Source organism: Papio anubis, chromosome 6, assembly GCF_008728515.1.
Source record: "Papio anubis isolate 15944 chromosome 6, Panubis1.0, whole genome shotgun sequence".
In the NCBI taxonomy this organism is placed as follows: Eukaryota; Metazoa; Chordata; class Mammalia; order Primates; family Cercopithecidae; genus Papio; species Papio anubis.
The window spans coordinates 45,861,715-45,876,572 of NC_044981.1; the positions used below are offsets into that span (position 1 = coordinate 45,861,715).

The 14,858-nt window shown below is 36.7% G+C and overlaps 1 protein-coding gene and 1 pseudogene across 2 annotated transcripts in view; both read left to right on the forward strand.

The window, feature by feature from the left end:
- The window catches only part of CD2AP (CD2 associated protein), a 153,003-nt gene that overhangs the window by 71,028 nt on the left and 67,117 nt on the right, over positions 1-14,858 (forward strand). For both annotated transcript variants that reach the window (XM_003897700.5, XM_021937354.2), the window contains exon 5: positions 4,980-5,100. In XM_003897700.5, coding sequence (XP_003897749.1) covers positions 4,980-5,100 — 121 coding nt within the window. The remainder of the gene's footprint in view (positions 1-4,979; positions 5,101-14,858) is intronic.
- LOC108585257 lies at positions 10,636-14,756 on the forward strand (annotated as a pseudogene).

A 14,858-nucleotide genomic window follows, 5' to 3' on the forward strand; every position in this document is an offset into this window, starting at 1 on the left:
ATCCTTTTCAACAAATGGTGCTGGGATAGTTGGCTAGCCACGTGCAGGAGAATGAAACTGGATCCTCATCTCTCACCTTATACAAAAATCAACTCAAGATGGATCAAGGACTTAAATCTAAGACCTGAAACTCTAAAAATTCTTGAAGATAACATTGGAAAAACCCTTCTAGACATTGACTTTGGCAAGGATTTTATGACCAAGAACCCAAAAGCAAATGCACTAAAAACAGAGATAAATAGCTACAACCTAATTAAACTAAAGAGCTTTTGTATGGCGAAAGGAATAGTCGGCAGAGTAAACAGGCCACAGAGTGGGAGAAAATCTTCACAATCTATACATCTGACAAAAGGACTACTATCCAGAATCTACAATGAACTCAAACAAATTAGCAAGAAATAAACAAGCCCATCAAAAAGTGGTTTAAAGACACGAATAAACAGTTCTCAAAAGAAGATGTGCAATGGCCAATAAACATATGAAGACATATTCAACATCACCAATTATCAGGGAAATGCAAATCAAAACCACAATATGATACCACCTTACTCCTGCAAGAATGACCGTTAAAACAAACAAAAAAATAATAGATGTTGGTGTGGATGTGGTGAACAGGGAACAGGGAACACTTCTGTATTTCTGGTGGGAATGTAAACTAGTACAGCCACTATGGAAAACAGTGTGGAGATTCATTTGAGAGCTAAAAGTAGAACTATCACTTGATCCAGCAATCCCACTACAATCCCAGAGGAAAAGAAGTCATTATATGAAAAAGATGCTTGCACAGACATGTTTATAGCAGCACAGTTCACAATTGCAAAAATGTAGAACCAGCCTTAATACCCATCAGTCAATGAGTGGACAAAGAAACTGTGGTATGTATGTATATGCTGGAATACTACTCAGCCATAAAAAGGAATGGTTTCATGGCATTTGCAGCGACCTGAATGAGATTGGAGACTATTATTCTAAGTGAAGTAACTGAGGAGTGGAAAACCAAACATCGTATGTTCTCACTTTTAAGTGGGAGCTAAGCTATGAGGATGCAAAGGCGTAAGAGTGACACAGTGGACTTTGGGGCCTCGGGGGGAGAGGGTGGGAAGGGGATGAGTCATAAAAGACTACAAATTGGGTGCAGTGTATACTCCTCAGGTGATGGGTGCACCAGAATCTCACAAATCACCACTAAACAACTTATGTAACCTAACACCACCGTTCCCCCAATAACCTATGGAAATAAAAAAATGAAAAAAACATTTTAAATAATTTTTCACATCTCTGCTTTTATCATTTGAAGGAGTATTTAAGTTTAATTTTGCAGTTGAAGGTCATGTTTTCAACGTGTATATTTTGATATCATGTATTATAGCATGGATTGATTTTGTGTCAAAACACCTGTAATGTAATTTATCACTAGTGTTTATGTTTATACAAACTTTGATTGTGTTTATACAAAAGGCTGTTCTATTTTATTTTCGCTTGGTTTCTGTAATAGTAGTTAACATTTTTTGGCTTATGTTATGTTTGAAGCACTGTGCTGGGAATTTCAAATGTATTATATCCTTGGAAGTTTTAAAAAACCTAAGAAGATAGGTATTTTTATCCCCATTGTACATAGGAAGAGACTGAATCAAGGAAGATAAGTGGTGGCTGTTTTAGTTACTGTTGCTGCATACCAAGCCATCTCAAACTTGGTGGCAAAGAACAACGGTTGTCTTACGCCTGTGAGTCAAGAATTCAAATGGGGTATAGCCCGAATGGCTTGTCTGGGGCCCTCAGCTGGAAAGATTCAATGCTGGGGTCTCTTGGAATAATAGGAAGTTTTTTTCACTTACATGTCTGGTGCCTAGAAACCTTGAAGAATGGAACTGCCAGTTGGAGAGCCATTATGTTAGCCTTTCCATTTGGGTTGACTTTCTTACAGTACGGGCATCTCAGGGTCGTCAGACTTATATATATATGGCATTTCACAGCTCTTAAGTGCAAGCATTTCAGCACATGTGGTGTTAGCTTTATTGCCCTTTGCCAACTAGCATCTGTTGGTTACAAGTGAGTCATAAGCCACCAAGATTTAAGGGGTAGGGAACAGAGACCACCACTTCTTGGTGGGAGGAGTGTCAAGGTCACAGATGTAGGATGAGAGATCTTCTTGCAGCCATCTAAGTCTGAATTTCAATCCTTGCAGTCTGTTTTTTTTTTAAATTTTTTAATTTTTTATTTCAATAGGTTTTTGGGGAACAGGTGGTGTTTGATTAGATGAGTACATTCTTTAGTGGTGATTTCTGAGATTTTGGTGCACCCGTCACCTGAGCAGTGAACACTGTATCCAATGTGTAGTCTTTTATCCCCTGCCACCTCCACTTTCCCCCCAAGTCCCCAAAGTCCTATGTATCATTCTTATGCATTTGCATCCTCATAGCTTAGCTCCCACATATGAGTGAGAACATACGATGATTGGTTTTCCATTCCTGAGTTACTTCACTTAGAATAATAGTCTCCAATTCCATCCATGTTGCTGTGAATGCCATTATTTTGTTCCTTTTGATGGCTGAGTAGTATTCCATGATGTGTGTATATATACACACCACATTTTCTTTTTAAATCCACTTGTTAGCCGGGCATGGTGGCTCACGCCTGTAATCCCAGCACTTTGGGAGGCCGAGGGCGGGCGGATCACAAGGTCAGGAGATCGAGACCACGGTGAAACCCCGTCTCTACTAAAAATACAAAAAATTAGCCGGGCGCAGTGGCGGGCGCCTGTAGTCCCAGCTACTCAGGAGGCTGAGGCAGGAGAATGGCATGAACCCGGGAGGCGGAGCTTGCAGTGAGCCGAGATCGCGCCACTGCACTCCAGCCTGGGCGACAGAGCGAGACTCCGTCTCAAAAAAAAAAGCAATTGCAAATTGTCATGCAGTCTATTTTTGAGTTTTTTACCACTGTACTACTCTGCCTCCTAAGAATTCTTTAAGTAACCCTATCTCCTCAGTTGTTGCCAATGGGGATTCCAGGTATAGATAATAGACAGCCGATGTTTCTCTCCCTTTGTTGTATCTATTCTAGTTTGGTCTACGTGTCTTCCATCACAATTAGTTTGGATCACTTCCAGTTCTTTGGTGCTTCCTTAAGTCTGATAAAAATTCTGGTCACTTCATGCTTTACTGCCTTCCTTTTCTCCCTCAAACAGCTTGTGTTCTAGCACCCATTTTGTATTTTAGCTATACCTTCCATGAATAAATAATTTATTTTTAAGTCATTAGAGTTTTACTTTTATTCAGTCTTTAATATCACATTGTTTTGGTCATTTTCTTTTTGGGGGGAGCATTTTTTTTTTATTCTTTCAAGCCCTTTCTATTTGCTCCTAGCAGTATTTTGTTCATACGTTAGTTATAGTACCCCTTACATTGTATTGTAGACATCTGCTTATTGTTTTTTTCTTTAGACGTTTTATTGAAGAACAGAGATTTCTCATATGCAAGTTTGAATCTCTCCCTAGTAGTTAACACCATGGCTTACACGTAGTGGCTGTTAGATGAATAACTTAGTAAAAGATTGCCTACCTTTTATGAGATGGAAAACAATTAAAAATATTTTAAACAAGAAATAGATCTTTTTCTAGCTATATTATGTGTAGTGCTGCTAAGTACATTTTGACAGTGAATAGTTTACTCTTTTTTAAATTTTCTTTTTCTTTTCTTTTTTTTTTTGAGCTGGAGTCTCACTCTATTGCCCAGAGTGGAGAGCAGGGGCACCATCTCAGCTCATTGCAACCTCCGCTTCCCAGGTTCAACTGATTCTCCTGCCTCAGCCTCCCATGTAGGTGGTACTACAGGCGTGCACCACCACACCTGGCTAATTTTTTTTTTTTTTTTTTTTTAGTAGAGATGGGGTTTTACCATGTTGGCCAGGCTGGTCTCAAACTCCTGACCTCAGGTGATTGGCCTGCCTTGGCCTCCCAAAGCGTTGGGATTATAGGCATGAGCCATTGCACCTGGCCTAAAAAATTGTTTTTAACCTGTTAGCACTCCCTAATATCCATATCAGAAGCTATACATTTTTAAAGTTGTTAAATATTAAGTAATTTCATGGAAATTGAGTAATCTTATTAGTAAGTGTAAATGTTTTTCTGAAGTGTTTGATTCATGAGGATGTGTCTGTTTGGAGGAAGGTGTTTAGTGGAGCTTGACATCTGGGTTTTTAAAAGTAGGAAATTATATTTAAGCTAAGAATCACTCACTGTTCAAGTAATAGGTTTAGCAATTTTCTGTGCCATTTGGGAAGTTATATTTATTTTCTTTTTTCTTTTCTTGAGACAGGGTCTCTCCTCTGTCACCTGGGCTGGAGTCCAGTGGCACAATCAGGCTCAGCCTGCCCAGTAACTGGGACTACAGGCACCAACCACCACATCCAGCTTACTTTCGTAGTTTTTTAGAGATGGGATTTCACCACATTGCCCAGGCTGGTCTCAAACTTCTGATCAAGCAGTCTGCCTACCTTGGGCTGTCAAAAGTGCTGGGATTACAGACCTCAACCACCGTGCCTGGCCAGGAAGTTGCATTCTTAGAATCATCAAATTTTTTTCAAATAAAACATTTCCAAATACTTTAAATAATATACAAATCAAGGCTGAGTAGTGTTTACAAATGTGACATTCCAGAAGCTATGTACTTCTGGCTGTTAATACAGGATATATGGTTATTTCATATTTTCATGAAAAGTGCTTCATGGATTGCGATTGATTACAAGTTCTCATTGTAAATGTTGCAGATTGCAGTTGATATATGATTAATCCCATATATGAATAATCCACTAAAATTTAATCCACTTAAAATATATTTTCTTCATTGTGTTTTAAATTTTAAAGTGCTGATTTCACAGTGCTGGTTTTGTGGCCATTTGTTTTTGCAGCTTAATTTTCCCATAGGATGATGATTTTCACTTAACAGAAGTTGTTTTTACTTTTGAATTGTGAACTTTTTCAGGTAGAAGAAGGCTGGTGGAGTGGAACCCTGAACAACAAGTTGGGATTGTTTCCCTCAAATTTTGTGAAAGAACTAGAGGTAACAGATGATGGTGAAACTCGTGAAGCTCAGGACGATTCAGGTAGACTATTTTTTAAAATTTTTAATTGATTTAAATAAATTTTCTATATCATCTGGTGTTTTATTTTGTATTTTTTGAAACTCTATTCTTTCTTTTGAACTTTCAGTCAGCTTCAATTAGTCTACTTTATAAAAGCAAATTATGATGGGGACCTAAACTGAATTAAATATCTGGTTCAATAATTTAATATTTTTCTTTCTCCGATTTCTGCTTTAACCTTAAGTAAATCTTTAGTACCCTGAGTTTAAAATGATTCACCTTAGGTTATCTGATTTCTTCCTAGTAAAGATATATTCATATGCATTTTTAGGCTGCCAAGTTTGCAAATGGACTGTTGAATACTTAGAAATTTTAGAAATAAGAAACAACCTTACTTTTGTTATTTTCTATATTTACATAATAGATTTTGTTTATTCTGGGCAGCCAAATGTCATTTAGTTATTTTGTGATGTTAGTTATTTAGAGACTCACACACAAATTCTTCTTAATTTGCTTACCATTTAAGAGTATGATTGACAAAATTTTACCCCAAAGCTGGATTTAAATTTTGTTACTTTTAAGAATTGCTGTAGGAATTAGGAGAGTTTTGTTTTGTTTTCTAAAAGAGGTCTCGAATTTACAAGTGGAAATGTGGGGATAAGAATATGTTTTTCTTGATGGAAATGTATATGTAGTGAGAATTTTCAGGGATTTGGGTTAGGTAATATTATTTGACAATTTTATGATTAGATAGATTTGTAGATACTAGGAGTAGACCATAACCTTAAGGTTGCCAGTATCATTGGTTTTTGTTTTTAGAACTGGCTTAATGCAAATATATGAAAACTAAATATTAAAAATAATGAGGTGAATTTGTAAGATTGCTCAGACTGCTTATGTACTGAATACTTTTCATTGTGTCCCAGTGCTATATTTTATGTTTTAATCTGTCTTTAGTTACAAGATCATATTAAGTGTGTTAGTCTTCCATGATGGCAGAAACTATGTCTTGGTTATCTTTGCTTAACTGTATTTTTTTTGTTGACAAAACAGGAATAATTTTTTTTTTTTAACATGAAAGGGCTGTTTCATGAATTGACAGGTAGTTTCTAAGCATAAAGATGTTTGCAGCATCATAGATTGTTGTGAGCTGTCAGTTTTTTTTTCTTTCTTTTATGAGTACCTTCATTGTCTTACGTATGGAAGAGTAAAAATTTTGAAATTAAGTAGGAAAACAAAGTTGGTATAGCAAATGGGTTTATAAACTCAGTGTGCTCAGTGGTAAGAGAATGCAATTTTTTTTCCTTTTTTTTTTTTGTTATACTTTAAGTTCTGGGATACATGTACTGAACGTGCAGGTTTATTACATAGGCATACACGTGCCATGGTGGTTTGCACCTATCAACCCGTCATCTACATTAGGTATTTCTCCTAATGCTATCCCTCCCCTTGCCTCCCACCCTCCGACAGGCCCTGGTGTGTGATGTTCCCCTCCCTGTGCCCCTATGTTCTTATTGTTCAGCTCCCATTTATGAGTGAGAACATGTGGTGTTTTTCTGTTCCTGAGAATGATGATTTCCAGCTTCATTCATGACCCTACAAAGGACATGAACTCATTCTTCTTTTTTTTTTTGAGACGAAGTTTTACTCTTGTTGCTCAGGCTGGAGTGCAGTGATGCAGTCTCGGCTCACCACAACCTCCGCCTCCCGGGTTCAAGGCTGATGCCTCAGCCTCCCAAGCAGCTGGGGTTACAGGCATATGCCACCACGCCCGGCTAATGTTTTGTATTTTTAGTAGAGACGAGGTTTCTCCCTGTTGGTCAGGTTGGTATTGAACTCCCAACCTCAGGTGATCCGCCCGCCTTGGCCCCCCAAAGTGCTGAGATTACAGGCTGAGCCACTGCGCCCAGCTGAACTCATTCTTTTTTATGGCTGCATAGTATTCTGTGTGTATATGTGCCACATTTTCTTTATCCAGTCTAACATTGATGGGCATTTGGGTTGGTTCCAAGTCTTTGCTATCGTAAATAAGTGCTGCAATAAACGTGTGCATGTGTCTTTATAGTAGAATTATTTATAATCCTTTGGGTGTATACCCAGTAATGGGATTTCTGGGTCAAATGGTATTTCTAGTTCTAGATCCTTGAGGAATCGCCACACTGTCTTCCACAATGGTTGAACTAATTTACACTCCCACAAACATTGTATAGGCGTTCCCATTTCTTCACATCCTCTCCAGCATCTGTTGTTTCCTGACTTTTTAATGATTGCTATTCTAACTGGCATGAGATGGTATCTCATTGTGGTTTTGATTTGCCTTTCTCTGATAACCAGTGATGATGAGCTTTTTTTCTATGTTTTTTGGCTGCATAAATGTCTTCTTTTGAAAAGCGTCTGTTCATATCCTTTGCCCACCTTTTGATGGGGTTTTTTCTTGTAAATATGTTTTAAGTTCTTTGTAGATTCTGGAGGTTAGCTCTTTGTTAGATGAATAGATTGCAGAAATTTTCTCCCATTCTGTAGGTTGCGTGTTCACTCTGATGATAGTTACTTTTGCTGTGCAGAAGCTCTTTAGTTTAATTAGATCTCATTTGTCAATTTTGGCTTTTGTTACCATTGCTTGTGGTGTTTTAGACATGAAGTCTTTGCCCATTCCTATGTGTCCTGGTATTGCCTATGTTTTTTTCTAGAGTTTTTATGGCTTTAGGTCTTATGTTTAGATCTTTAATCCATCTTGAGTTAATTTTTGTATAAGGTGTAAGGAAGGCATCCAGTTTCAGTTTTCTGTATACATCTAACCAGTTTTTCCAACAACATTTATTAAATAGGGAATCCTTTCCCCATTGCCTGTTTTTGTCAGGTTTGTCAAAGATCAGGTGGTTGTAGATATGTGGTATTATTTCTGAGGCCTCTGTCCTGTTCTGTTGATCTGTATATCTGTTTTGGTACCAGACCATGCTGTTTTTGGTTCCTATAGTCTTGTAGTATAGTTTGAAGTCAGTTAGCATGATGCCTCCAGCTTTGTTCTTTTTGCTTAGGATTGTCGTAGCTATGTGGGCTCTTTTTTGGTTCCATGTAAAATTTAAAGTAGTTTTTGTGTAATTCTGTGAAGAAAGTCGATGTTAGGTTGATGGGAATAGCATCAGATCTATAAATTACTTTGGGCAGTGTGGCCATTTTCATGATATTGAATATTCCTATCCATTAGCATGGAATGTTTTTCCATTTGTTTGTGTCCTCTCTTATTTCCTTGAGCAGTGGTTTGTAGTTCTCCTTGAAGAGGTCCTTCACATCCCTTGTAAGTTGTATTCCTAGGTGTTTTACTCCCTTTGCAGCCATTGTGAATGGGAGTTTACTCATAATTTGGCTCTCTATTTGTCTTTTATTGGTGTATAGGAATGCTTGTGATTTTTGCTCATTGATTTTGTATCCTGAGACTTTCCTGAAGTTGCTTATCAGTTTAAGGAGATTTTAGGCTAAATGATGGCATTTCCTAAATATACAATCATGTCATCTACAAACAAAGATAATTTTACTTCCTCTCTTCGTATTTGAATATCCTTTCTTTTGCCTGATAACCCTGGTCAGAACTTCCAACACTATGTTGAATAGAGTGGTGAGAGAGGGCATCCTTGTCTTGTGCTGGTTTTCAAAGGGAATGTTTCCAGCTTTTGCTATTCAGTATGATGTTGGCTGTGGCTTTATCATAAATAGCTCTTATTATTTTGAGATATGTTCCATCAATACTTAATTTGTTGAGTTTTTTAGCATGAAGCAGTGTTGAATTTTATCGAAGGCCTTTTCTGCGTATATTGAGATAATTATGTGGTTTTTGTCATTGATTCTGTTTAGGTGATGGATTATGTTTGTTGATTTGCATATGTTGAACCAGCCTTGCATCCCAGGGATGAAGCCGACTTGATCGTGGTGGATAAGCTGTTTAATGTGCTGCTGGATTCGGTTTGCCAGTATGTTTATTGAGGATTTTCGCATCGATGTTCATCAGGGATATTGGCCTGAAATTTTCTTTTTTTTATTGTGTCCGTGCCAAGTTTTGGTATCAGGATGATGTTGGCATCATATAATGAGTTACGGAGGAGTCCTTCTTTTTCTGTTGTTTGGAATAGTTTCAAAAGGAATGGTCCCTTTAAAATATACAATCTGATGAGTTTGACAGATGTACAAATCCATGAAAACATGTACAGAACATTTCCATCACCCCCAAAATATTGCTCATGCTTTTTGCAGTCCATTTCTTTTTCTGCCCTCAGTCCTAGCCAATCGTAGATCTGATTTGTCATTATAGATTAGTTTGTAATATTATATCATTTTGACATGTCTCCATCATTTTCTGTGAACTTCCTTACTCTGTGATGTAAGATACTCCAAGCTCGTTTTGAACCTTCCCTATCCTAGTCATGGAATCAGCTACTTATCAAGGCAAACTTTTTGTTTTTTTTTTTTTTAAGAGAGGAATAGTGTTTCGACGTGTGGTCATTGCTACTGGGGTAATGCTTCTGAGCCTTCTTAGCAGATTAAGCTGGAAAATGCTTATATGCACATACAATCCCATACCTCTACCCATATGTCTTGATCATTAATCTGTTTATCCATCTTTACTGGTACCTCTAATTCCAATTTAATACCAGAAGGTATATTTTCATCTCTAATGATTTTATTTCTAAGCCCATTGACCATAGAAATATATGAAATGAGTAATTGAGTTTGCTTTACTTCTATTTATGTATGTATGTATGTATGTATGTATGTTTTTGAGACGGAGTCTCGCTCTGTCGCCCAGACTGGAGTGCAGTGGCACAATCTCAGCTCATTGCAAGATCTGCCTTCCGGGTTCACGCCATTCTCCTGCCTCAGCCTCCCGAGTAGCTGGGACTACAGGTGCCCGCCACCATGCCCGACTAACTTTTTTTCTTTTTTTTGTATTTTTAGTAGAGATGGGGTTTCACCCATGTTAGCCAGGAAGGTCTCGATCTCCTGACCTCGTGATCCGCCCACCTCGGCCTCCCAAAGTGCTAGGATTACAGGCATGAGCCCCTGCGCCTGGCTGAGTTTGCTTTACTTCTAAGGAAATTTAATTTTTCTTTCAAGTTTTAGTTATCTACACATCGCAAGCTACAATTATATTGCCTGTGTTCATTTGCTTTTTAGTATAAAAGCCATCTAACATTAATTAGGCTTGAAAGGATGAATGCTTAGAAAGCAATATTATAATTCATGGTTTATCAATAAATTGTGAGTATAGAAAAACCAACATGAATTTAGTTTCTAAAAGATTGATGTAGAAGAAACCTCTTGAATTTTAGAAAGTGACAGGAAAAAATGTTACTTTACATAGTCATAAAATACCAGTAATTGTTCTACAAAGTAGACAGTATATAACAGATCTAGTAATGAGAACTAGGAATAGTGAGATTGTGAGGAGAAATTGCTGGTATATAACAGATTTTCAGGTCAGAGTTTTCAGTTAGTTATAGTAATAATTTTTAAGTTATAAAGTGAAGACATAAATTAGTTTGATGGCTCTTTGCCTTCCACCAACAGGTCTTACTTAAGCAAAGACTTGGTTGTTTTGAAGATTCGGCTTCACGTGAACCCACTGCTGTGGTAGAAGAGGGCATTGTTGCTGAAGATGTAATGGGTGTTAATACTGCTACTGCTTTACAGGAGATTCCAAAGACCACCCTTATGCACAATAGCCTAGCAGTGGAATTTGTGAAGCTGGCCAAGCCTTAGACAAGTGGCAAGCTCATATTTGTGTGCTTGCATCCAGCTGTGATGAACCTTTGTATGTCAAGTTGGTGGAGGCCCTTTGTGCTGAACATCAAATCAACCTAATTAAGGTTGATGACAACAAGCAACTAGGGGAATGTGTAGGCCTCTCTGTAAAATTGACAGAGAGGGAAAACCCTATAAAGAAGTTGGTTGTGGTTGCGTAGTAGTTAAGGACTATGGCAAAGAATCTCAGGCCCAGTATGTCATCAAAGAGTCCTTCAAATGCAAGAAACGAACAAATAAAACTTTGTATCACATTTAAAAAATTGGTTTGATGAATAGTTTGAACTCTGCTGTTATTTTTAGAATAAACATGTGACCAAAGGAAGAAGTAGAAGCTATTTTAACAAGTGAACATTTCTTAACCTTTGTATGTATTCAGTTCTGATTTTCTGAGCGTATGTAATCCTTCTGTAGTCCAGAGGTGCAAGGGTCACATCTCTAGGGGAGGACAAATGTGAAGTAAGTATACTTATAGAATAAAATGACTTGAGTTACTTCAGGTAGCTATCAAAAATGTTGGAGGAAGATATTTCTAAATGTAATATTTAGAAATTTGTTTGCCACTTCATTTTGCTTAATATGCAAATTTTCATCTCAGAAATGTCACAGGAAACATTAGAAAATATAATCGGCAACTCTTTAATCCTTGAAGAGGCAGAGAAAAAGGAGGATGGCTTTTAAAGCTTCTGTCCAAAATTGACATGTCATTTCCACTAACATTGTATTTGGCAGTTATGGTCATGCATGCGTTAGTGCAGCAGGGTGGGGATATGTAATTTTCTTACAAGGAGGGGCACCAAACATTTGTGTACAATATTATGCTCTACCATATATTCATTGCAGATCGCCTTTAAAGAATCCTTTTCTTTAAAGCTCATTAGCCTTAAAAAGGAGTTCAAATTTATATTAGTTTGCAGCTCTCTGTAAGTGCTACATACTATACATGCTACAAAGTAATGAAAAAAGCCTGAGGTCAATGGCTACTTAATATGACTTGGGATGCCCAGTTGCCTCTCATTTTTAAGTGTTCTTCTGCTAGTTCTTTTCTCTTTAACTTAGCAATAAACTTGTAAAGATTCTAAATTTTTCTAAGGCTCTTTAATGAATTAAATGAAAATATTAATGAAAATAGTTCTAGTTGTTTAGTTTTAGTTGTTTTAATAGTTTCAGTTTTCTTTAGTGCAGATGCTGATTGTATTGAAAGAGAAAAATCATTGAGGTAGGAATCAGTGGAGAAGGAATCATACTAACTAGATGTACTTTCACTATTTTATATTACATTTATTTGAGAGTACTCAATAATTCTGAAGTCAAAACTTATGTTTAAGGGCGTGTAAAAACCATTAGAGAACATACATAAGTACCAAAAACACCTGGCTTTAATTTAATGGGGCATTCATCAGTTAGCAAACTGTCTCCTGAGTTACTTCTGATGCACATTAGTATTTCTTTAGGGTTCACAGGTATTGGATCTTTTGATATCTACTTTTAATATTAAAATTTGGTGTAAATTAAAATTCGGTGTAAATTAAAGCATATGAGTGAAATGATCTTTGTGATGCCATATAAAACTGAGCCCTTAAAATATTTCCAATTTAAAGTTTGTATAGGACCACCAGAACAAGAGATCTAATTTATATTTGAGTTTAGTTCATTACTTTTATAATTATAAAATACTTTGAACATTTTCTTATGCTGTTCAGCTTGATTTGGATTTTAGTAACTGTGCAAATTTTGTCTGTTAGAAATATCCTTCCTTCTTTGTTTAACCCTTTTACAATAACTTCATTCTAAATGTGGAGCTTTGTGATTATGGGGTGGAAAGTCCGTGGTTGAAGTACACTATAATTTTTTTTTTCCTTCCCCAACTCTAAATTTTAGGCAAGTTTCTGCATATTGTTGTGAATGCCAGGAAGTGAGCATTATATAAGGAGTAACTACTTAAAATTTTCCTGTGTCCTAACAAAGTGTAACAGCCTCTGTCCATAATTGGTATTTTGATAGTCTTTTCAGTCAGTAAAATAATTATGTTCATCGTAGCTGTTAGAAAAATTATAGTAGAATGTACATTATAAGTGTTATTTTTTTGCTTTCAGTATTGGAATGTCATATCCACTATATTTGATTATATCACATAGTTTCTCCTCACAGTCTTTTAAATTTAATAGGGTTCTCTTCCTCCTCCCTCCCCTTCCCCTTTTCCTCCTTTCTCTTCTATGTGGTAATGGGATAATGTTCTTGGTTTGACCAATTAAACTGTTACTGCTAAGCAGATAGTTCTGACTCTAAATAATATATAGACAATATTAAGTCTTCACAGATAATTTATTTTTAGATCCTCAGTTTTCATTGAAGAACTGTAAGATAAAAGGTTAAGAATGCCACCATTATGTTTTCTGTAGGAATGTGGTGAATTAATCATCTATTCTGTTACTGAGTGGTTTCTATATAAAGGTCCTTTTCGTATTCAGTCTCAGGGAAAGCATTGCTTCTCCAGGAAAGTGTTATGTTTTGGTTTTGTAATGTCTCCTTTTTAATTTTGTCAAATATACTTAACCCTTCTTAGAGTGTCTTTTTGTCAACATGCAGATTCCATTTATTTGCCAAATAGGAATGTGTTTTCAAATTTTCCCCTTATTTTATGAAGTCAATGACTATATATACTTGTCTTTTCCACCCTTTTCTAAAAATCTTCCACATTAAACCTCTTTCAGAGTCTCCATTTCGATGTCTAATAGGCATCTTAAACCTAAGTTGCCCAAAATTTATCCTCTGCCTTTTTTTTTCTGCTCCATGTAATCTTCCCCATCTGAGTTAAGGACAAGTTCATCGTTTTTTTACTCAGGCCAAAATTCTTAGTTTTCTCTTGTACTCTTCTTTTTAACCTTGCACCCTACCATGATTCATTAACAGATTTTGTCAAAAAAATGTTTAGAATCTATTTTCTTTTTACCACCTTCACTGCCGCTATCCTGGTATAAGTTATCTTTTGCTGTATAATTACCATAGCCTATATGCCATTACCTACTTACTGAATAGTCTGGTAGCCAGTAGTGATCACCCTCCAGTTGCTTTACATTTCACTTAGACTAAAAGCCAACATCTTTTAAAATGGCTACAAATCCCTCTATGATCTGGCATCCCCATATCCCTCCCTCCACCTTTCTTACCTCATCTCTTATTTAACTTTCCCCTTTGTTTACGTTGGTCACCTTAGGTTTCTTAAGGATGTTAGGAACATTCCTCTCTCACAGCCTTTGTGCTTGTTGTATACCTTTGTGTGGAATGCTCTTCTTCAAGATGTCCTGATGGCTACTTGTCTGATTCAGGATTCTCTAAGAAATCACCTTATCATTGAGGCCCTTACTGACAGCTCTGTATAAAACAGCTCTACTTTTTAATTCTCTTTCTCTCTTTTTTTTAATGTTTCAAAGAAGAATTTGTTGCTATTGCTTATTGAGCTTATTGTCTGTCTACCTGCTCATTAGAACATATATGTTTTTATTTATATTTGTTTACTCATTGTCTATAATGGTGTCTGATATGTTGACACTCAGTGAAACAAAGACTAGTATTTTGTGGTATATATAGAACTTTTCAAACACTTTTGTCAAGTGAAATCCTCTTCCCTTTTTTTTTGCTTTAAGTTCTGGGATATATATGCAGGACATGCAGATTTGTTACATAGGTATAAGTGTGCCATGGTGGTTTGCTGCACCTATCGACCCGTCCTCTGAGTTCCCTTCCCCAGCTCCTCACCCCTCAACAGGTCTGGTGTGTGTTTCCCTCCCTGTGTCTATGTATTCTCATTGTTCCACTCCCACTTATGAGTGAAAACATGCAGTGTTTCGTTTTCTGTTTCTGTGTTAGTTTGCTGAGAATGATGGCTTCCAGCTTCATCCGTGTTCCTGTGGAGGATATGATCTCATTCCTTTTTATGGCTGAATAGTATTCCACAGTGTGTATGTACCACATTTTCTTTA